A 23,636-nucleotide genomic window follows, 5' to 3' on the forward strand; every position below is an offset into this window, starting at 1 on the left:
AGAAACAACACCATCTCTTTCTGATGTTAGAAACAACACCATCTCTTTCTGATGTTAGAAACAACACCATCTCTTTCTGATGTTAGAAACAACACCATCTCTTTCTGATGTAAGAAACAACACCATCTCTTTCTGATGTCAGCATCATCGTAAGCTCTTTTTAGCATCACCAATTTCTGTCATCAGAAATGTCACCTCTCTATAATGTCAACAACGTCACCTTCTTCTGATGTTAGCAACATTTCCTCTTTATGTGTGAAATGTCTCCTCTTTCTGATGTCAACAACGTCATCTACTTCTGCCGTCAGAAATGTCACCTCTATATGATGTCAACAACGTCATCTACTTCTGCCGTCAGAAATGTCACCTCTATATGATGTCAACAATGTCATCTACATGTACTTCTCCTGTCAGAAATGTCACCTCTTTATAATGTCAACAATGTCATCTACATGTACTTCTCCTGTCAGAAATGTCACCTCTTTATAATGTCAACAATGTCATCTACATGTACTTCTCCTGTCAGAAATGTCACCTCTTTATAATGTCAACAATGTCATCTACATGTACTTCTCCTGTCAGAAATGTCACCTCTTTATAATGTCAACAATGTCATCTACATGTACTTCTCCTGTCAGAAATGTCACCTCTTTATAATGTCAACAATGTCATCTACATGTACTTCTCCTGTCAGAAATGTCACCTCTTTATAATGTCAACAATGTCATCTACATGTACTTCTCCTGTCAGAAATGTCACCTCTTTATAATGTCAACAATGTCATCTACATGTACTTCTCCTGTCAGAAATGTCACCTCTTTATAATGTCAACAATGTCATCTACATGTACTTCTCCTGTCAGAAATGTCACCTCTTTATAATGTCAACAATGTCATCTACATCTACTTCTGCCGTCAGAAATGTCACCTCTTTATAATACCAGAAACAATGTCAGCATCAAATACAGAATTACAGTTAAAATTGGACATTGTTTTATTTTCAGTATATTAGACCCCTTCACCAAACCTTCTGTACCTTCCACTGTGTAAGTCTGTGTAGGCCACCAGCATGTCCCCGTTGCCCTTGACGATGTAGGCAGGCCACACTGTGATGCTGTCGGTCTGTGAATACAGGGATGACTGAGAGAGCGATGCCCGTCGACTGAGCTGTATTGAGGGCCCAAAGTCAAACCCCATAGTTCTCTCCCCTAGTGCTGTTGCCACGGAAATGCAGCTGGTTGTCTGGCTCAGGTCTGCTCCGTGACTGTCAAGGTGTATCACCTGTGTAGGGATGTCTGGGAACTGTACGTTATACACACTACAACATCAAAACAGACAGCAAAATGATTCCCATGAAGGATACATGATACCACAAACTTTATAACCACGTATTAGTGTTATCTCTATAGGACACACTTCCTATCCCTTTATAACCATGTGTTAGTGTTATCTCTATAGGACATACACTTCCTATCCCTTTATAACCACGTGTTAGTGTTATCTCTATAGGACACACTTCCTATCCCTTTATGACCATGTGTTAGTGTTATCTCTATAGGACATATACTTCCTATCCCTTTATAACCACGTGTTAGTGTTATCTCTATAGGACACACTTCCTATCCCTTTATACCAGATTAGTGTCTGGAGTTATCTGTCTTGAGGCTTTTACCCATCTAACACTTAGCTTCAATCCCATTATTTGAGGTAGAAATATCTCTCTTAACCCTCACCCCTAGGTAACTTTAGTGGACTCTACCTTGCATTTATTGTGATGATTCCATTGAGGTCTATGGTGATGAAATGGTAAAGGGAGTATGCAACTTTACACATAAAATCGGTGATAAGTGTAATATTGATTATCAGTATTTCATTACTCAAGACTTAGTAGAGTTTTCTATCTGTATATTCTATTTTGAAGTACCTCTCAAACAATATTAAAAGAGCATGAAGGGAAAAGAAAAGCATGTGACAATGAGATAACTATGCCTAACAGATAGCCAGGTGGCTATAGTGGTGCCAAAGGCCTTTGACTGTGAGTAGTAAACCCCTCTGATGTACAAAAGGGTCAGTTATACAGCTGTACATGTATCCAGGGGTCAGTTATAAAGCTGTATAGGTATCTAGGGGGTCAGTTATACAGCTATACAGGTATCTAGGGGGTCAGTTATACAGCTGTACAGGTATCTAGGGGGTCAGTTATACAGCTATACAGGTATCAAGGGGGTCAGTTATACAGCTATACAGGTATCTAGGGGGTGAGTAATACAGCTATACAGGTATCTAGGGAGTCAGTTATAAAGCTGTATAGGTATCGAGGGGGTGAGTTATACAGCTATACAGGTATCTAGGGGGTCAGTTATGCAGCTATCTAGGGGGTCAGTTATACAGCTATACAGGTCTCAAGGGGGTCAGTTATACAGCTATACAGGTATCAAGGGGTTCAGTTATACAGGTATCTAGGGGGTCAGTTATACAGCTGTACAGGAATCTAGGGGGTCAGTTATACAGCTATACAGGTATCTAGGGGGTGAGTTATACAGCTATACAGGTATCTAGGGAGTCAGTTATACAGCTATACAGGTATCCAGGGGTCAGTTATACAGCTATACAGATATCCAGGGGGTCAGTTATACAGCTGTACAGGTATCTAGGGGGTCAGTTATACAGCTATCTAGGGGGTCAGTTATACAGCTATACAGGAATCTAGGGGGTGAGTTATACAGCTATACAGGTATCCAGGGGGTCAGTTATACAGCTGTACAGGTATCTAGGGGGTGAGTTATACAGCTGTACAGGTATCCAGGGGGTCAGTTATACAGCTATACATGTATCTAGGGGGTGAGTTATACAGCTATACAGGTATCTAGGGGATCAGTTAACCAGGTATCTAGGGGGTCAGTTATACAGCTATACAGGTATCCAGGGGGTCAGTTATACCGCTATACAGGTATCTAGGGGGGCAGTTATACAGCTATACAGGTATCCAGAGGGGTCAGTTATACAGCTATACAGGTATCCAGGGGGGTCAGTTATACAGGTATCCAGGGGGTCAGTTATACAGCTATACAGGTATCCAGAGGGGTCAGTTATACAGCTATACAGGTATCCAGGGGGTCAGTTATACAGCTATACAGGTATCAAGGGGGGTCAGTTATACAGCTATGCATGTATCCAGGGGTCAGTTATTTAGGCATTGAACTGTACATGTTCTAGCGCACATTATGTTGTTTGCTTGCAAAGCTGTGTCATTCAAATAGATCATAAATACCATACAAAAACAGTTCAATACTTATATTTATGTTTTCTCTGCCTCTTATGTTCTTTTTTAACTTAAAATTATATTTAAAATTCCTGCCTTATCAACAGTCCACACAAATTCGTTCAATAGTTGGAACAGCATGTTGTCCCGTGCTGATTGGCAAACAAAGTAGTACTTTGAAATTTTAACAAACACTTCAATTTTATTCCACAATTCAGTATCAATACAATTGCGTATGATATGTTTATAGGGTGATTTAAGTTTATCAATAGAACTCTGAGCTGAAACAGAACCGGAACAAATTTCGCGCATGGATGAATACAGTGAACAACGTAAATCCGACCTTGCCCTCCATAAGGGAGTTATTTTTGGAAGTTAATTCTAAAGTTTCTCTTTGCTCATTTTGTGAAGAATCCAGCGTGAATTTATTTATTGATTGAATGAGAATCTGACTACAGTCGGTAGAGTCTATAACAGCCTCGTTATTTGACATGTTGTGATCAGAAACTGAGGAAACCGTGGCTGCGAGACGCGTAAAACTGATATTATAGAAACCTGAGTTTTTTACATTAAGAAAAAGAACACAATTTCTCAACAATCTATTAATTTTAGAGGAAAATTGCACAAGAAATGTTGAAGTTGTTCAGGACACAAGAGGTGGAGTTTATTGACAGGTATTATCTACTTAGAGGTGTTTATAGACACGTAATTATCTACTTAGAGGTGGTGTTTATAGACAGGTATCTTCTACTATAGACAGGTGTTTATAGACAGGTATCTTCTACTATAGACAGGTTAAGTAGCCACAGAGAGAGAGAGGTGACTAAGCACAGGTGATTGTCTTAGAGATGACCTTTATAGGCAGGTAAATTAACTTAGAGGTAGTGTTTATAAAAAGGTTTTATCTACTTAGAGGTAGTGTTTATAGACAGGTATTTCCTACTTAGTGTTGGTGTTTATAGACAGGTATTTCTAACTTAGAGGTGGTGTTTATAAACAGGTATTTCCTACTTAGAGGTAGTGTTTATAAAAAGGTATTATCTACTTAAAGGTGGTGTTTATAAACAGGTATTATCTACTTAGAGGTGGTGTTTATAGACAGGTATTATCTACTTAGAGGTGGTGTTTATAGACAGGTATTTCCTACTTAGAGGTGGTGTTTATAGACAGGTATTTCCTACTTAGAGGTGGTGTTTATAGACAGGTATTATCTACTTAGAGGTGGTGTTTATAGACAGGTATTTTCTACTTAGAGATGGTGTTTATAGACAGGTATTTTCTACTTAGAGATGGTGTTTATAGACAGGTATTTTCTACTTAGAGGTGGTGTTTATAGACAGGTATTTTGTACTTAGAGGTAGTGTTTAAAGACAGGTATTTTGTACTTAGAGGTAGTGTTTATAGACAGGTATTATCTACTTAGAGGTGGTGTTTATAGACAGGTATTTTCTACTTAGAGATGGTGTTTATAGACAGGTATTTTCTACTTAGAGATGGTGTTTATAGACAGGTATTTTCTACTTAGAGGTGGTGTTTATAGACAGGTATTTTCTACTTAGAGGTGGTGTTTATAGACAGGTATTTTCTACTTAGAGATGGTGTTTATAGACAGGTATTTTCTACTTAGAGGTGGTGTTTATAGACAGGTATTTTGTACTTAGAGGTAGTGTTTAAAGACAGGTATTTTGTACTTAGAGGTAGTGTTTATAGACAGGTATTATCTACTTAGAGGTGGTGTTTATAGACAGGTATTTTCTACTTAGAGGTGGTGTTTATAGACAGGTATTTTCTACTTAGAGATGGTGTTTATAGACAGGTATTTTCTACTTAGAGATGGTGTTTATAGACAGGTATTTTCTACTTAGAGGTGGTGTTTATAGACAGGTATTTTCTACTTAGAGGTAGTGTTTATAGACAGGTATTTTCTACTTAGAGATGGTGTTTATAGACAGGTATTTTCTACTTAGAGGTGGTGTTTATAGACAGGTATTTTCTACTTAGAGGTAGTGTTTATAGACAGGTATTTTCTACTTAGAGATGGTGTTTATAGACAGGTATTTTCTACTTAGAGGTGGTGTTTATAGACAGGTATTTTCTACTTAGAGGTAGTGTTTATAGACAGGTATTTTCTACTTAGAGATGGTGTTTATAGACAGGTATTTTCTACTTAGAGGTGGTGTTTATAGACAGGTATTTTCTACTTAGAGGTAGTGTTTATAGACAGGTATTTTCTACTTAGAGGTGGTGTTTATAGACAGGTATTTTCTACTTAGAGGTAGTGTTTATAGACAGGTATTTTCTACTTAGAGGTGGTGTTTATAGACAGGTATTTTCTACTTAGAGGTAGTGTTTATAGACAGGTATTTTCTACTTAGAGGTGGTGTTTATAGACAGGTATTTTCTACTTAGAGGTAGTGTTTATAGACAGGTATTTTCTACTTAGAGGTGGTGTTTATAGACAGGTATTTTCTACTTAGAGGTAGTGTTTATAGACAGGTATTTTCTACTTAGAGGTGGTGTTTATAGACAGGTATTTTCTACTTAGAGGTAGTGTTTATAGACAGGTATTTTCTACTTAGAGGTGGTGTTTATAGACAGGTATTTTCTACTTAGAGGTAGTGTTTATAGACAGGTATTTTCTACTTAGAGATGGTGTTTATAGACAGGTATTTTCTACTTAGAGGTAGTGTTTATAGACAGGTATTTTGTACTTAGAGGTAGTGTTTATAGACAGGTATTTTCTACTTAGAGGTGGTGTTTATAGACAGGTATTTTCTACTTAGAGGTAGTGTTTATAGACAGGTATTTTCTACTTAGAGGTGGTGTTTATAGACAGGTATTTTCTACTTAGAGGTGGTGTTTATAGACAGGTATTTTCTACTTAGAGGTAGTGTTTATAGACAGGTATTTTCTACTTAGAGGTGGTGTTTATAGACAGGTATTTTCTACTTAGAGGTAGTGTTTATAGACAGGTATTTTCTACTTAGAGGTGGTGTTTATAGACAGGTATTTTCTACTTAGAGGTAGTGTTTATAGACAGGTATTTTCTACTTAGAGATGGTGTTTATAGACAGGTATTTTCTACTTAGAGGTGGTGTTTATAGACAGGTATTTTGTACTTAGAGGTAGTGTTTAAAGACAGGTATTTTCTACTTAGTGGTGGTGTTTATTGACAGGTATTTTCCACTTAGAGTTGGTGTTTATAGACAGGTATTATATATTTAGAGGTGGTGTTTATAGACAGGTATTTTCTACTTAGAGGTGGTGTTTATAGACAGGTATTTTCTACTTAGAGGTAATGTTTATAGACAGGTATTATCTATTTAGAGGTAGTGTTTATAGACAGGTATTTTGTACTTAGTTGTAGTGTTTATAGACAGGTATTATATATTTAGAGGTGGTGTTTATAGACAGGTATTTCTAACTTAGAGGTGGTGTTTATAGACAGGTATTTTCTACTTAGAGGTAATGTTTATAGACAGGTATTATCTATTTAGAGGTAGTGTTTCTAGACAGGTATTTTGTACTTAGTTGTAGTGTTTATAGACAGGTATTATATACTTAGAGATGGTGTTTATAGACAGGTATTATCTACTTAGAGATGGTGTTTATAGACAGGTATTATCTTCTTAGTGGTGGTGTTTATAGACAGGTATTATCTACTTAGAGGTAATGTTTATAGACAGGTATTATCTATTTAGAGGTGGTGTTTATAGACAGGTATTTTGTACTTAGAGGTGGTGTTTATAGACAGGTATTATCTTCTTAGTGGTGGTGTTAATAGACAGGTATTATCTACTTAGAGGTAATGTTTATAGACAGGTATTATCTATTTAGAGGTGGTGTTTATAGACAGGTATTTTGTACTTAGAGGTGGTGTTTATAGACAGGTATTATCTTCTTAGTGGTGGTGTTAATAGACAGGTATTATCTACTTAGAGGTAATGTTTATAGACAGGTATTATCTATTTAGAGGTGGTGTTTATAGACAGGTATTTTGTACTTAGAGGTGGTGTTTATAGACAGGTATTTTGTACTTAGAGGTGGTGTTTATAGACAGGTATTATCTACTTAGTGGTAGTGTTTATAGACAGGTATTATCTACTTAGAGGTGGTGTTTATAGACAGGTATTTTGTACTTAGAGGTAGTTTTTATAGACAGGTATTATCTACTTAGAGGTGGTGTTTATAGACAGGTATTTTGTACTTAGAGGTAGTTTTTATAGACAGGTATTATCTACTTAGAGGTGGTGTTTATAGACAGGTATTTTGTACTTAGAGGTAGTTTTTATAGACAGGTATTATCTACTTAGAGGTGGTGTTTATAGACAGGTATTATCTACTTAGAGGTAGTGTTTATAGACAGGTATTATCTACTTAGAGGTGGTGTTTATAGACAGGTATTATCTACTTAGAGGTAGTGTTTATAGACAGGTATTATCTACTTAGAGGTGGTGTTTATAGACAGGTATTATCTACTTAGAGGTAGTGTTTATAGACAGGTATTATCTACTTAGAGGTGGTGTTTATAGACAGGTATTATCTACTTAGAGGTAGTGTTTATAGACAGGTATTATCTACTTAGAGGTGGTGTTTATAGACAGGTATTATCTACTTAGAGGTAGTGTTTATAGACAGGTATTATCTACTTAGAGGTGGTGTTTATAGACAGGTATTATCTACTTAGAGGTAGTGTTTATAGACAGGTATTATCTACTTAGAGGTGGTGTTTATAGACAGGTATTATCTACTTAGAGGTAGTGTTTATAGACAGGTATTATCTACTTAGAGGTGGTGTTTATAGACAGGTATTATCTACTTAGAGGTAGTGTTTATAGACAGGTATTATCTACTTAGAGGTGGTGTTTATAGACAGGTATTTTGTACTTAGAGGTAGTTTTTATAGACAGGTATTATCTACTTAGAGGTGGTGTTTATAGACAGGTATTTTGTACTTAGAGGTAGTTTTTATAGACAGGTATTATCTACTTAGAGGTTGTGTTTATAGACAGGTATTATCTACTTAGAGGTGGTGTTTATAGACAGGTATTATCTACTTAGAGGTAGTGTTTATAGACAGGTATTATCTACTTAGAGGTGGTGTTTATAGACAGGTATTATCTACTTAGAGGTAGTGTTTATAGACAGGTATTATCTACTTAGAGGTGGTGTTTATAGACAGGTATTATCTACTTAGAGGTAGTGTTTATAGACAGGTATTATCTACTTAGAGGTGGTGTTTATAGACAGGTATTATCTACTTAGAGGTAGTGTTTATAGACAGGTATTATCTACTTAGAGGTGGTGTTTATAGACAGGTATTATCTACTTAGAGGTAGTGTTTATAGACAGGTATTATCTACTTAGAGGTGGTGTTTATAGACAGGTATTATCTACTTAGAGGTAGTGTTTATAGACAGGTATTATCTACTTAGAGGTGGTGTTTATAGACAGGTATTTTCTACTTAGAGGTAGTGTTTATAGACAGGTATTATCTACTTAGAGGTGGTGTTTATAGACAGGTATTTTCTACTTAGAGGTAGTTTTTATAGACAGGTATTATCTACTTAGAGGTGGTGTTTATAGACAGGTATTTTCTACTTAGAGGTAGTGTTTATAGACAGGTATTATCTACTTAGAGGTGGTGTTTATAGACAGGTATTTTCTACTTAGAGGTAGTGTTTAAAGACAGGTATTTTCTACTTAGTGGTGGTGTTTATTGACAGGTATTTTCCACTTAGAGTTGGTGTTTATAGACAGGTATTATATATTTAGAGGTGGTGTTTATAGACAGGTATTTTCTACTTAGAGGTGGTGTTTATAGACTGGTATTTTCTACTTAGAGGTAATGTTTATAGACAGGAATTATCTATTTAGAGGTAGTGTTTCTGGACAGGTATTTTGTACTTAGTTGTAGTGTTTAAAGACAGGTATTTTCTACTTAGTGGTGGTGTTTATTGACAGGTATTTTCTACTTAGAGGTAATGTTTATAGACAGGAATTATCTATTTAGAGGTAGTGTTTATAGACAGGTATTATCTACTTAGAGGTAATGTTTATAGACAGGTATTATCTATTTAGAGGTAGTGTTTCTAGACAGGTATTTTGTACTTAGTTGTAGTGTTTATAGACAGGTATTATCTACTTAGAGATGGTGTTTATAGACAGGTATTATCTACTTAGAGATGGTGTTTATAGACAGGTATTATCTTCTTAGTGGTGGTGTTTATAGACAGGTATTATCTACTTAGAGGTAATGTTTATAGACAGGTATTATCTATTTAGAGGTGGTGTTTAAAGACAGGTATTTTGTGCTTAGATGTGGTGTTTATAGACAGGTATTATCTTCTTAGTGGTGGTGTTAATAGACAGGTATTATCTACTTAGAGGTAATGTTTATAGACAGGTATTATCTATTTAGAGGTGGTGTTTATAGACAGGTATTTTGTACTTAGAGGTGGTGTTTATAGACAGGTATTTTGTACTTAGAGGTGGTGTTTATAGACAGGTATTATCTACTTAGTGGTAGTGTTTATAGACAGGTATTATCTACTTAGAGGTGGTGTTTATAGACAGGTATTTTGTACTTAGAGGTAGTTTTTATAGACAGGTATTATCTACTTAGAGGTGGTGTTTATAGACAGGTATTATCTACTTAGAGGTTGTGTTTATAGACAGGTATTATCTACTTAGAGGTGGTGTTTATAGACAGGTATTATCTACTTAGAGGTTGTGTTTATAGACAGGTATTATCTACTTAGAGGTGGTGTTTATAGACAGGTATTATCTACTTAGAGGTTGTGTTTATAGACAGGTATTATCTACTTAGAGGTGGTGTTTATAGACAGGTATTATCTACTTAGAGGTTGTGTTTATAGACAGGTATTATCTACTTAGAGGTGGTGTTTATAGACAGGTATTATCTACTTAGAGGTTGTGTTTATAGACAGGTATTATCTACTTAGAGGTGGTGTTTATAGACAGGTATTATCTACTTAGAGGTTGTGTTTATAGACAGGTATTATCTACTTAGAGGTGGTGTTTATAGACAGGTATTATCTACTTAGAGGTTGTGTTTATAGACAGGTATTATCTACTTAGAGGTGGTGTTTATAGACAGGTATTATCTACTTAGAGGTTGTGTTTATAGACAGGTATTATCTACTTAGAGGTGGTGTTTATAGACAGGTATTATCTACTTAGAGGTAGTGTTTATAGACAGGTATTATCTACTTAGAGGTGGTGTTTATTGACAGGTATTATCTACTTAGAGGTAGTGTTTATAGACAGGTATTATCTACATAGAGATGGTGTTTATAGACAGGTATTATCTACTTAGAGGTTGTGTTTATAGACAGGTATTTTGTACTTAGAGGTAGTGTTTATAGACAGGGATTACTTTGCTATCAAAAGGTCACATTTATAAACAGATGTTTACTTAGAGCTGTTACTTTTAACGAGATATTACAGAGCAAAAATGATATGGCTTGATTTTGTTTGGTGCAAAATAGAATGCTTTTGTTTAATTATAGTAAATGTGACCTTGTTCTTTGACCTTTGGATTTGAAAAGCTGCTGAACAGAAGGGAATTTTCTATTCATTGTAACAGTAACCTGAATAGTGTAACAATCCATCTGTATTTGCTGTGCTCTTACAGAAAGGGATTTCTGTAAGAGAACAGTAAATAGAGATGGATTGTTACAGGCCAACAGGCAGTAAGCTATTGCGTGGAAACCAATTTTGTATCAGAGACCTTGACATTTGGCCGGTGGATATGAAAAGAAATTCCTGGCGAGCAATTTTCAAAAGAAAGCAGTTTATGAAGTTTGGAGGGATGACAGACCACAGATGAAGGGCCATGGATGGTGGGACGACAGACCACAGATAAAGGGCCATGATTGGAGGGACAACAGATCACAGATGAAGAGCCATGGATGAAGGGACAACAGATCACAGATGAAGGGCCATGAATGAAGGGATGACAGACCACAGATGAAGGGCCATGGATGAAGGGATGACAGACCACAGATGAAGAGCCATGGATGGTGGGACGACAAATCACAGATGAAGAGCCATGGATGGTGGGACGACAGACCACAGATGAAGGGCTATGGAAGGAGGGATGACAGATCACAGATGAAGGGCTATGAATGGTGGGACGACAGACCACAGATGAAGGGCTATGGATGGAGGGATGACAGACCACAGATGAAGGGCTATGGATGGTGGGATGACAGACCACAGATGAAGGGCTATGGATGGATGGACGACAGACCACATATGAAGGGCTATGGATGGAGGGACAACAGACCACAGATGAAGGGCTATGGATGGTGGGACGACAGACCAAAGATGAAGAGCCATGGATGGAGGGAGGACAGACCACAGATGAAAGGGCTATGGATGGAGGGATGACAGACCACAGATGAAGAGCCATGGATGGAGGGATGACAGACCACAGATGAAGGGCTATGGATGGAGGGATGACATACCACAGATGAAGGGCCATGGATGGTGGGACGACAGACCACAGATGAAGGGCTTTGAATGGAGGAATGAAAGACCACATATGAAAGGCTATGAAGGGGATAAAAAGTAGTATCCCCAAAATCTGCTGGTGTACAGAGGAATAGACTCTGTGAGGACAACTTGATGTTTTGTTTCCTGGTCATGTGATGAGTTTTAACCAATCTGATACCTGTTGTAGTCCTGGCCTATGCTCTAGTAACTTACCTGAGTATACCTTTGTAGGACAGGTAGGTAACACAACACCTGTTGTAGTCCCATACCTATTATTACTTACCTGAGTATACCATTTGACATGAGGAAAGTCAAGTGTGTGTCAGATTCACTCCCAGGATGCCACAGGACCTGTTGTAGCCCTGCTCCCTTGTGACTGGCAAAGAAATGGCTGGCAATACTAACAGACCTGCAACGAAACAGTGAAAACAACGAAAAATGTAATTAAAGCTTTACAGAATATTAATATATAAACATACAGACAAATTCTACCTGACTGTTACATACATCTGCTCTAGACCAGGCCAGCATTCTATAAACGTCATCTTCCATGTGTTTCCACTTTGATTTAATTCTAAAGATGACTTGTTTAATGATCTACAGACTCGGCGAAGTGACTCCATGGTTCACTTCAGTGACATGCCACTCGTTGAAAAATGACAAGTGACTAGATGGTGATGGAGGAAGCTAGGGTACCCAGAGAAAAACCACCGACCTGTGGCTAGTACCTGACTGCCCCACGTAGGCCTAGAACCCCAACCCAGTGGTGGAGGGCTAGTGATCATAGACAGTCAGACACCTTAACCAATCAGTGAGAGATCTAGTCACACTTACTTGCAGGTTATGGACGGTTTACCCCCCTCTAGCTCCGTGTAACACTCCCAGTGTAAGGGGAGTGAGATATCTAGTCACACTTACTTGCAGGTTATGGACGGTTTGCCCCCCTCTAGCTCTGTGTAACACTCCCAGTGTGAGGGGAGTGAGACATCTAGTCACAATTACTTGCAGGTTATGGACAGTTTGCCCCCCTCTAGCTCTGTGTAACGTTCCCAGTGAAAGGGGAGTGAGACATCTAGTCACACTTACTTGCAGGTTATGGATGGTTTGCCCCCCTTCTAGCTCTGCGTAACACTCCCAGTGTGAGGGGAGTGAGATATCTAGTCACACTTACTTGCAGGTTATGGACGGTTTGCTCCCCTTTAGCTCTGTGTAACATTCCCAGTGTAAGGGGAGTGAGACATCTAGTCACACTTACTTGCAGGTTATGGATGGTTTGCCCCCCTTCTAGCTCTGCGTAACACTCCCAGTGTGAGGGGAGTGAGATATCTAGTCACACTTACTTGCAGGTTATGGACGGTTTGTCCCCCTTCTAGCTCTGCTTAACACTCCCAGTGTAAGGGGAGTGAGATATCTAGTCACACTTACTTGCAGGTTATGGACGGTTTGCCCCCCTCTAGCTCTGTGTAACACTCCCAGGGTGAGGGGAGTGAGATATCTAGTCACCTACTTGCAGGTTATGGACGGTTTGCCCCCTCTAGCTCTGTGTAACATTCCCAGTGTAAGGGAAGTGAGATATCTAGTCACACTTACTTGCAGGTTATGGACGGTTTGCCCCCCTTTAGGTCTGTGTAACACTCCCAGTGTAAGGGGAGTGAGATATCTAGTCACACTTACGTGCAGGTTATGGACGGTTTGCACCCTCTAGCTCTGTGTAACACTCCCAGTGTAAGGGGAGTGAGATATCTAGTCACACTTACTTGCAGGTTATGGACGGTTTGCCCCCCTCTAGCTCTGTGTAACACTCCCAGTGTAAGGGGAGTGAGATATCTAGTCACACTTACTTGCAGGTTATGGACGGTTTGCCCCCCTCTAGCTCTGTGTAACACTCCCAGTGTAAGGGGAGTGAGATATCTAGTCACACTAACTTGCAGGTTATGGACAGTTTGCCCCCCTCTAGCTCTGTGTAACACTCCCAGTGTAAGGGGAGTGAGATATCTAGTCACACTAACTTGCAGGTTATGGACAGTTTGCCCCCCTCTAGCTCTGTGTAACACTCCCAGTGTAAGGGGAGTGAGATATCTAGTCACACTAACTTGCAGGTTATGGACAGTTTGCCCCCCTCTAGCTCTGTGTAACACTCCCAGTGTAAGGGGAGTGAGATATCTAGTCACACTAACTTGCAGGTTATGGACAGTTTGCCCCCCTCTAGCTCTGTGTAACACTCCCAGTGTAAGGGGAGTGAGATATCTAGTCACACTAACTTGCAGGTTATGGACAGTTTGCCCCCCTCTAGCTCTGTGTAACACTCCCAGTGTAAGGGGAGTGAGATATCTAGTCACACTAACTTGCAGGTTATGGACAGTTTGCCCCCCTCTAGCTCTGTGTAACACTCCCAGTGTAAGGGGAGTGAGATATCTAGTCACACTAACTTGCAGGTTATGGATAGTTTGCCCCCCTCTAGCTCTGTGTAACACTCCCAGTGTAAGGGGAGTGAGATATCTAGTCACACTAACTTGCAGGTTATGGATAGTTTGCCCCCCTCTAGCTCTGTGTAACACTCCCAGTGTAAGGGGAGTGAGATATCTAGTCACACTAACTTGCAGGTTATGGATAGTTTGCCCCCCTCTAGCTCTGTGTAACACTCCCAGTGTAAGGGGAGTGAGATATCTAGTCACACTAACTTGCAGGTTATGGACAGTTTGCCCCCCTCTAGCTCTGTGTAACACTCCCAGTGTAAGGGGAGTGAGATATCTAGTCACACTAACTTGCAGGTTATGGACAGTTTGCCCCCCTCTAGCTCTGTGTAACACTCCCAGTGTAAGGGGAGTGAGATATCTAGTCACACTAACTTGCAGGTTATGGACAGTTTGCCCCCCTCTAGCTCTGTGTAACACTCCCAGTGTAAGGGGAGTGAGATATCTAGTCACACTAACTTGCAGGTTATGGACAGTTTGCCCCCCTCTAGCTCTGTGTAACACTCCCAGTGTAAGGGGAGTGAGATATCTAGTCACACTAACTTGCAGGTTATGGACAGTTTGCCCCCCTCTAGCTCTGTGTAACACTCCCAGTGTAAGGGGAGTGAGATATCTAGTCACACTAACTTGCAGGTTATGGACAGTTTGCCCCCCTCTAGCTCTGTGTAACACTCCCAGTGTAAGGGGAGTGAGATATCTAGTCACACTAACTTGCAGGTTATGGACAGTTTGCCCCCCTCTAGCTCTGTGTAACACTCCCAGTGTAAGGGGAGTGAGATATCTAGTCACACTAACTTGCAGGTTATGGACAGTTTGCCCCCCTCTAGCTCTGTGTAACACTCCCAGTGTAAGGGGAGTGAGATATCTAGTCACACTAACTTGCAGGTTATGGACGGTTTGCCCCTTCTAGCTCTGTGTAACACTCCCAGTGTAAGGGGAGTGAGAGATCTAGTCACACTTACTTGCAGGTTATGGACGGTTTGCCCCCCTCTAGTTCTGCGTAACGCCCCCAACGTTTGGGGAGTTCAAGAACCGTGATTCCACTCTGTCCCCATAAGGCTACTAGACTGCCACTGGGGTTAAAGGTCAAAAACTCCACATCGAACCTCGGGGCGTTGGAACACAGGAGGATCTGGAAATTACAAGCAATAGTTACATTGATGATACTGTTAGGTTTACACTTTTGTACTAGAAAATTCAGGGCAATGATATAGATGATATATAAGTTTGACTCCTCAAAGTGTTTTGACACTAAAAGTTTCAAGAAATTGTTAACTAACTTCTGAAATGGCTACATGTTGAGGATCAACTGAAATCCCAGCTTTTTTACAGGGAGTTTCTTAAAATGTCAAAGAAAAATAAAATATTCTCGCTTTATTGTTACTACTTAACCTTTGCCCATCTTTTGGCCATCAATAGATTATTTACATCAGGTATATACACAAAGGACCAATTGGCAAGCAAAAACATATCTGTAACAGTACGCTCGATCACAAGTCACAGACAAAAATTCAATACTTTGTCATTTTTTTGCCAACACTTTGTAACACTAAAGGACAGATGAACTGATCACAGTGTATTGTACATCAATAATCATTGATTGTGAGCCACAAAATGCATGTGTTGGGAAGAGATTTGTCTGTACTTGTGGCCCACCCAATATTGTATAGTGGTCACATCACACTGACATAATATGTGTTGGGTAGAGATTTGTCTGTTTACTTGGGGCCCACCCAATAATGTATAGTGGTCACATCACACTGACATAATCAATGATCCAATTTTATACACGCGATCAATACACCATGCATCCTGATGCACATTGGAGTTGAAGTAGAGGCCAATATTTATACCATTTCTTGTATTTCTATTTCCCATTCAAAGTTACAGATCAGGATCACTCCAGACACAACATGGATGGAAATACAACCGAGAACAGATTCGTTAAACTCAAATGGAGAGGCAAATGCTTTAAGTCAAAAACACAGAAAAAAGTCACATTTATTTTTTGCATTTTACTGTGAATACAGTTGTACTTACTACAAAATGTATCCTTACATTGTTAGCTATGATATCACATTGGGTGTGTAATAAAAACCAATGTTATAGCGTTACAATAGAAGTGCATCCTAAATCTTCCTCTGGAGATCCTAATAACCTGCATATTTGATTTTTTTCCCATACCCAACCACCACAATAATAATCTCAAGATAACCCAACCACCACAATAATAATCTCAAGATAACCCAACCACCACAATAATAATCTCAAGATAATCAGGATGGTCAAACACATGAAATATCACCAAGACATTTTGTTGACGAGGAAACTATTATGTTCTAAAGAAGATTTATCAACAAAGTACATGTACCAAATTACTTCCCTTTGCCCACGTTTACGATCCCCTCAGGCTACTCATGGGCCCCGGGCCTGCAGTTTTAAGTTTTAAAACTAACATGTATTCAATATACAGTATAAGTAAATAGATATCAGTGCTAATGAAATTTTCGATATATTTATCATGTAAATATAGGCTGAGCTCGGAATTTGTTTTTCAAAATCTGTCTGTCTGAACTTGTCAGAAGTGATATTTAATCAAAAAGGAAACTGCAGCAGTTCTGTTGTCTCATTGAACTTGTGATATATTTTGTTGTGCCTTGTGATATCACCATGGGAGATAAAATACTTTGTGACATGTTTTCTATGACATATTTTATACCTTAATTAATGCTATATCCCACATATACCTGTTGTTTTCTGTGACATATTTTATACCTTAATTAATGCTATATATATCCCACATATACCTGTTGTTTTCTGTGACATATTTTATACATTAATTAATGCTATTATTATATCCCACATATACCTGTTGTATTCTGTGACATATTTTATACCGTAATTAATGCTATATATATCCCACATATACCTGTTGTTTGCTGTGACATATTTTATACCTTAATTAATGCTACATCCCACATATACCTGTTGTTTTCTGTGACATATGATATGTTATACCTCAATTAATGCTATATATATCCCACATATACCTGCTGTTTTCTGTGACATATTTTATACCTTAATTAATGCTATATCCCACGTATACCTGTTGTTTTCTGTGACATATTTTATACCTTAATTAATGCTACATCCCACATATACCTGTTGTTTTCTGTGACATATTTTATACCTTGATTAATGCTATATATATCCCACATATACCTGTTGTATTCTGTGACATATTTTATACCGTAATTAATGCTATATATATCCCACATATACCTGCTGTTTTCTGTGACATATTCTATACCTTAATTAATGCTATATCCCACATATACCTGTTGTTTTCTGTTACATATTTTATACCTTAATTAATGCTACATCCCACATATACCTGTTGTTTTCTGTTACATATGATATGTTATACCTCAATTAGTGCTATATCCCACATATACCTGTTGTTTTCTGTGACATATGATATGTTATACCTCAATTAGTGCTATATCCCACATATACCTGTTGTTTTCTGTGACATATTTTCCTTTCCATTAATTTTTCACTAGAAAAATTGCATCTGATTTTTTATGACTTGTAATTTTGACAGGATTATGAGTTGATTGCAGTGAATATACAATGTGTCCCAATACACAGGAACATCATGTTGTATCACAAATCAGAAACAAATATATCGCTGTGTCACATTATTTTTAAAAACAATTTTATGCATCTTCGTAAATTAATTACTACACAGTCATGCAGAGTAACAGAAAAATTAAACTGTTCAGTTTTCCTAAGACAATATATTGTGATAGGTATATTACAATACATTATGATACCATCACTATCACAACATATGACTATATTACATGTCAAAAAATATATTACCATAATAAAATCATGCAATGGACATAACAGATCTAGATGTGTAGAGAAGATGGCAGAACTTCAGACAAGAAGAATCCCTGGTGAAAACATGTTTTCAGCAATACATTATGTACTTGTATAAAAGCTTCAATTTATTTCCATTTCATATGGAATTAATGTAACTGATCCCACATGTTTCAATAAATCTTGCCCAATCAAGTGATGGTGATGATGATGAGGATGAGGACGATGATATATAGTGATAATACTTCAGTCCAACAAGTAAAGGAACCCTTCCTGTAATAATTTCAGCTTTTTATGAACAGGACTCCCAAAATGAGTTGTTAAGTAATTGATTATAAACAACACAGACAATGTGATCCATTTATGGTCATTTAAATTCTTAACAAATGAATAATTGATTCATTAATTAGATCATAATAGAAAATAAAGTGGCAGAAAATAACTTATAAAATAATCAGAATTTACGTATCAAATAATGAAGGTCTATTTGCAATTGGCAATCGGTTTCAGACGCTTGAATGGGAATGTGATTTCAAGCACCAAACTAACCATGGAAAGACATGAGCAATAATATTCCAAGAGACAAGTTGAATAGTTTTCAAAAATGTCTTAGGATTGTACAAACAAATGATGTATTATGGAAATATTGGTAAATCAACAGTAAAATGTACATTAATTCTGTATCATGGTGCGCTGTGGTCCAGGTCTGATGTTCCAGTATAACGGTAAATTGTGACACCCCTATCAACTTCGGGTAAGCAGTGAGTCATTCTATGTATAATTAATGAATTTTTGAGAATTGAATGAGTCAAAACTGAAAAAGTATGAGTATTTGGCACATGACTCACAAGAAAATAAAATACTGCTAATAATGTGTATGGTGCCATATAACCATAAGCTGATAGAAATACCAGTGAATATATATTTGTTTATCCCCATTATGACTTACTGATGAATACTACCAGGCTGCCAGATTCATTTGGCATATGAAATGGCAGAAATTAGATGCCACCTCATCACTAGCTGCTCCTGGGAACAAATCTAGACCCTGAATCAGGTGCCAATAGATCATTAAATTAAGCTGTCATTAACAGGTACATGTAGATCATTAGACAGTGGTAACAGCAAACATCAAATCATGTTTATTGGTTATTTGATTACAGTATATCAATGTTTTGAGACAGGTTCCAAATGGTTATATTTCTGTCTGACAAAAATATTGTCTTCAATTTGGTACAGGCTCAATATCTAGGTTTTTTGGTTTAAATATAATCTTCCCAATTCTGGAACATGTGTTTCATATACCCGTCAATAAAACATTTAATGGAACAATTTATTTACATTGGTACATTTCTTAACGGTCGTATTATCAGTTGTAAACACTGCAAAAAACAGTGTGATTTCTGTTGATCAATTCTTTCTGTGACTTGTAATTGCTGAATATTGTCATTTCCGCATTATTATTTAGATCTGTGTTCTGTGATTTCCTTGTGATTTCTGTGTATTTTGGTTGTGTATCTCACCAATTCAAACATGTCCTGTAAAAATGTGTTCTGTTTAAAATTTTAAAAATCTTTTAAAATTGCAAGTGAACAAAGTCAAAACGAATGCAAAATAATTTTTGGTCTTTTGTAATCCTTAAGTTTCACACAGACAAAATATCTGACACTGTGATATCTGTTGAATTATTGTAAGAAGTGTAGCGGAACTGGACTTGGTGGATTATTGATGGCAGTAGCTCAATTAGTTGGAGCATCCATCCAGAATTCAGAAGGTCCCGGGTTTGAACCCGGTCTGGCCGTTGCATTAATTCTCTTTCTCCTGTTATAAAGCATAAAATTTGTCAGAGGGAAAACATGTTTATTTGTCCAATAAATTTTAATAGATCCTTTGTAACAGAGCTATCCGATCACTCACGACCGACCTTCATTCAGTCTTCACTACTTATACTTGTAGGTAATGTTACACACAACCATTTTTTTTTTTAATTTTGTCAACTTTCATTTTCCCTAAATGTATTGTAGGGATATAGGGGGGCTTTAACAATCCTATTAGTATGTGGGATTTTCCCATTGCATCGGGCCTGAGGCTCTCAGTTACAGGTAATCGAGTCAGTGATGATATGTGCAGTGATAATCTCAGGCAGTGGAGTCAATTGTATCATACCTGCGCCTGATTCCTCTCGCGATCTGCACACTCTGGCAGAAGATTCTTGAGATTGTAGAAGACGAGGTGGGATGCAAAGCTATCCCAGACATATAAATCTCCACCCTGGACAGCAGTGAGTCCCTTTGATGTACTGCAGCGTTTCTGTCTGGAATCCTTTGCATTATTTTCACGCAATTGTTTACAAAACGGCTGGTCATTCAAACATGTGCGCCAATTGTCAACACCCGCCATCTTGAAACGTAGCCTCAAACGGTTTCAGACTGATTGCTTGATTCTGTCACTGTTCAGCATTCCTGTAATACGCTGTATCTTTGCACATTCTGGAGTTTAACATTAACTTCTGTGAATTCATTTTTTATTCAAAGTGTTCTTTAGACAGAGTGAACATGAATGGTAATTAATACACACGTTTAGAGAGTATCTTCGATTTCGGCCAGTCATGTGATCAATCGATCGGGGCTATAATCCCGTTCAAGATGGCTGCGGGAGTGCAGTCGATGTGTCAGTATTGGAAAGACTTCGATCTACAAGAACTGCAGGTAACTTTTATTTTTCTTTAATTTGTTGCTATGGTCTTGTTGAAACAAACCCAGAAAATACATTAGAGGCATTAGAAAGATGTGTTTTGTCTCAGTTCTGAAGTTGTGCGGTACTTTATCCAACTTTCCACTGGTAACCTACTGACTATCGAATATAGTGTATTACGGCTATCAGCGATAGATCAATATGGCGGAGTGATCATGCTTTGCAGCTGAAGCAGGGCTTCTTTTGTCTCTGCGAAACTCATTATGAAATCAATCGATTTATTTCGCAAACAGCACTGAAGTGTGAAAGTTAGAAAAGTTTTGAGTTGACGATCGTGTATTTAGCTGACAACATCGGAACATGTTGAAGTCAGACAATTGGGGATGAGGATGGCTGTTCTGTGTGGAATTAATCGGGCGCGAAGCGAGCTAGGGCGAAACTGAGTCTGTCTATGGGTACAAACAGAGATTGGGTCGAGTCATGTCATTTACCAGCAGTGAAACGAGGCCACGATTTGTTTGGGTTTTGGGACCTTTAAATAATATGTAAACAGGACGAAGGACACAATACACAGCAGACACTGTAACCTCGTTGTGTATTGAACTCCGCAGCACATGTGCGACTTTGTTGATACGGTCTTTGTTGAGTTTGTGTGTTTATCAGATAGATATGTACTTTGACTTGTTTTAAGGACAAATGGTCCTGATTATTTCCTTGGTAAAGGAAATTTATGGACAAACTTTGTATAAACAGTACATCACATTGTATATAAAAAGTTTTCACTATTTCTTTGACGGAGGGATTTTTTTCAGATTTCAAAATAATAGATATATAATATCTTAATGATTTGCAGTAAAAGCAAAAAACAGATGAAATAGGTAAACTGGTATATAAAAATATATAATTTAAATAAATTGGCAAACTTCAAATAAATTTAATCTGGTACCAATAACAACAACAAAAAATTAAATTAAAAAAATGCATTGAAATTGTATTTTAATTTTCATCTTTTTAATTAATATGATCTTTCCGGTTTTATTTAAGAAAAAGAGATATTTTCCTTATGTTTATTCCAGGCTGTTAAGTGCATGTGTTCATTGAATTGTCCAAAAAACCTCTAACATTTAATATTGAAAATGGATCTAATACATCAAAGTAAAATTCCCCAAATTGTTCTTAGTTGATTAAATGTAATGATGATGTAATTAGTATTTTTCTGTTTCCTTGCATCAGTATTATTCTACTTTAATTGTTTGGTTCTTTCATAGCGGGGACTCTGAGACGCATATTGACAGGATAAATTACTCAAGACGACTGTTTAAGAGGAAGTAAATACAGTGTGTTCTATCTGCACACAAGATACATACGGTGCCATCACTGTATCGTGGAAGGATGTCGCTACAGACATGCTCACATGCAAAAATCAATATTTTCTTTTTATGACAATGCTTTTATTGATTTTATTTCTCTTTTGAAATGTCTTTCTCCTTCCCATTAATCATGATCTAAATTTGTTAGGAGAACAAATTGGGTTACAGTTATTGATTAGGAGTGTATCGATCGACCAGGCAGCGTGTCATGAGGGGCCACCAATTTCAAATTGCATATGAGGAGTATATGGTCGTGTATTGATCGGTGGTACGGAGTAGGATCACTCCAACACACACTATGTAAGCAGATACAGATTTTTCATCATACATCTATATTGATTTTAATTATTTAAAACTTGATGCTGGTTAGTTGAGAGTGATTCTATACAAATTAGATGTAACAGCATATATTGATTTAGAGAAATCATCGGCATTAAAACTGATTAAGTCTGTTTAAGGACCCGAGGAAATTATTGATATAGGAACAATTTCAGAAGTAAACATCAATAATTTTGTGCTAGAAAATTATTGATACCAACAAATGGCTAAAGATTTCAGAAATGGGATCGATAAAATCATAATTATTCAACATTTTTTATTCATCAATTAAAAGGTATTGATTATATTAACACAGAGACTAAGTGAGTATTGGTTCTAGTCTTGTGTATATATCTGTAGTTAATAGCTTCAGCTGTTGGTCCTTATATAATTAGGCAGAGCTTCACACCAGTTTGTTAGGGAGGGATTGGGAGATATGATAATATAAAAGAGAATATTGATTATAGAGGTAATAATGTGTATTGATTTTACTTATTCTGGTGGCTTTTTTTGGGGAAACAATGTAATATTAACAGAATATTGACCACCGTTACTGTACTTACATCGCTGCTATCAACAATACACATTCCCTGCAGTGTATAAACTTTCTGGTTATGAAATATTTGCAGTGAATATAATTTAGCATTAGTCAGCACAAAAGATGTCCTTGTGAAGAAGTGAGGCATTTTTGTTGTTTATTTCTCTTTATTTTATTAAGATAAATGGCATCTTTATTTCTAAAGAACTGTTAAAAGTTCTGATATGTATTTGGCCCCACTGCTCTATATCTATTTCACCAAAACATAAGATTATTGGTTGGACAGACAAGTGATAACTTTACAAGGGATTGTCTATGTAAAAACAAAGCACAGTTATTTTAAGACCGTGTACGGAGGTCTGACACAATTTACGTGTGAAGCTGGGAGTTGAACCCACATCTACACCAAGAGTTCAAAATACATTTAATTACTGTTAAAGTCACAAACATTGATCTATGATTGGTTAAGACTCCCACAAAACTAAAAATGTTGATACTAATTTTTCTATAGGAAGATTTTCTACTGAAATTATACTTTTCCTGGAATTTAGTGGAAGATTATTCGATTTATCT

The 23,636-nt window shown here is 37.3% G+C and overlaps 2 protein-coding genes across 5 annotated transcripts in view; one reads left to right on the forward strand and one right to left on the reverse strand.

Annotated features, from left to right (window-relative positions):
* LOC110464055 (nuclear pore complex protein Nup88-like) overlaps positions 1-20,640 on the reverse strand; it is a 63,535-nt gene extending 42,895 nt beyond the window's left edge. The window contains exons 1-4 of the mRNA XM_021519072.1: positions 20,310-20,640; positions 15,218-15,387; positions 12,065-12,190; positions 1,036-1,317 (exon numbers count right to left, since the gene is read on the reverse strand). Of these exons, the coding sequence (XP_021374747.1) occupies positions 1,036-1,317; positions 12,065-12,190; positions 15,218-15,387; positions 20,310-20,543 (812 nt within the window). The 5' untranslated portion in view covers positions 20,544-20,640. The remainder of the gene's footprint in view (positions 1-1,035; positions 1,318-12,064; positions 12,191-15,217; positions 15,388-20,309) is intronic.
* A 47-nt stretch (positions 20,641-20,687) lies between these two features.
* Positions 20,688-23,636, forward strand: part of LOC110464065 (homeobox protein cut-like 1) — a 123,619-nt gene continuing 120,670 nt past the window's right edge. For all 4 annotated transcript variants that reach the window (XR_002464464.1, XM_021519087.1, XM_021519089.1 and 1 more), the window contains exon 1: positions 20,688-20,851. Coding sequence is in view for 3 of the 4 variants with exons in the window: in XM_021519087.1 (XP_021374762.1) it covers positions 20,789-20,851 (63 nt within the window). In the remaining variant the exon portion in view is untranslated. The remainder of the gene's footprint in view (positions 20,852-23,636) is intronic.

Source organism: Mizuhopecten yessoensis, unplaced genomic scaffold (assembly GCF_002113885.1).
Source record: "Mizuhopecten yessoensis strain PY_sf001 unplaced genomic scaffold, ASM211388v2 scaffold10953, whole genome shotgun sequence".
Taxonomy (NCBI): Eukaryota; Metazoa; Mollusca; class Bivalvia; order Pectinida; family Pectinidae; genus Mizuhopecten; species Mizuhopecten yessoensis.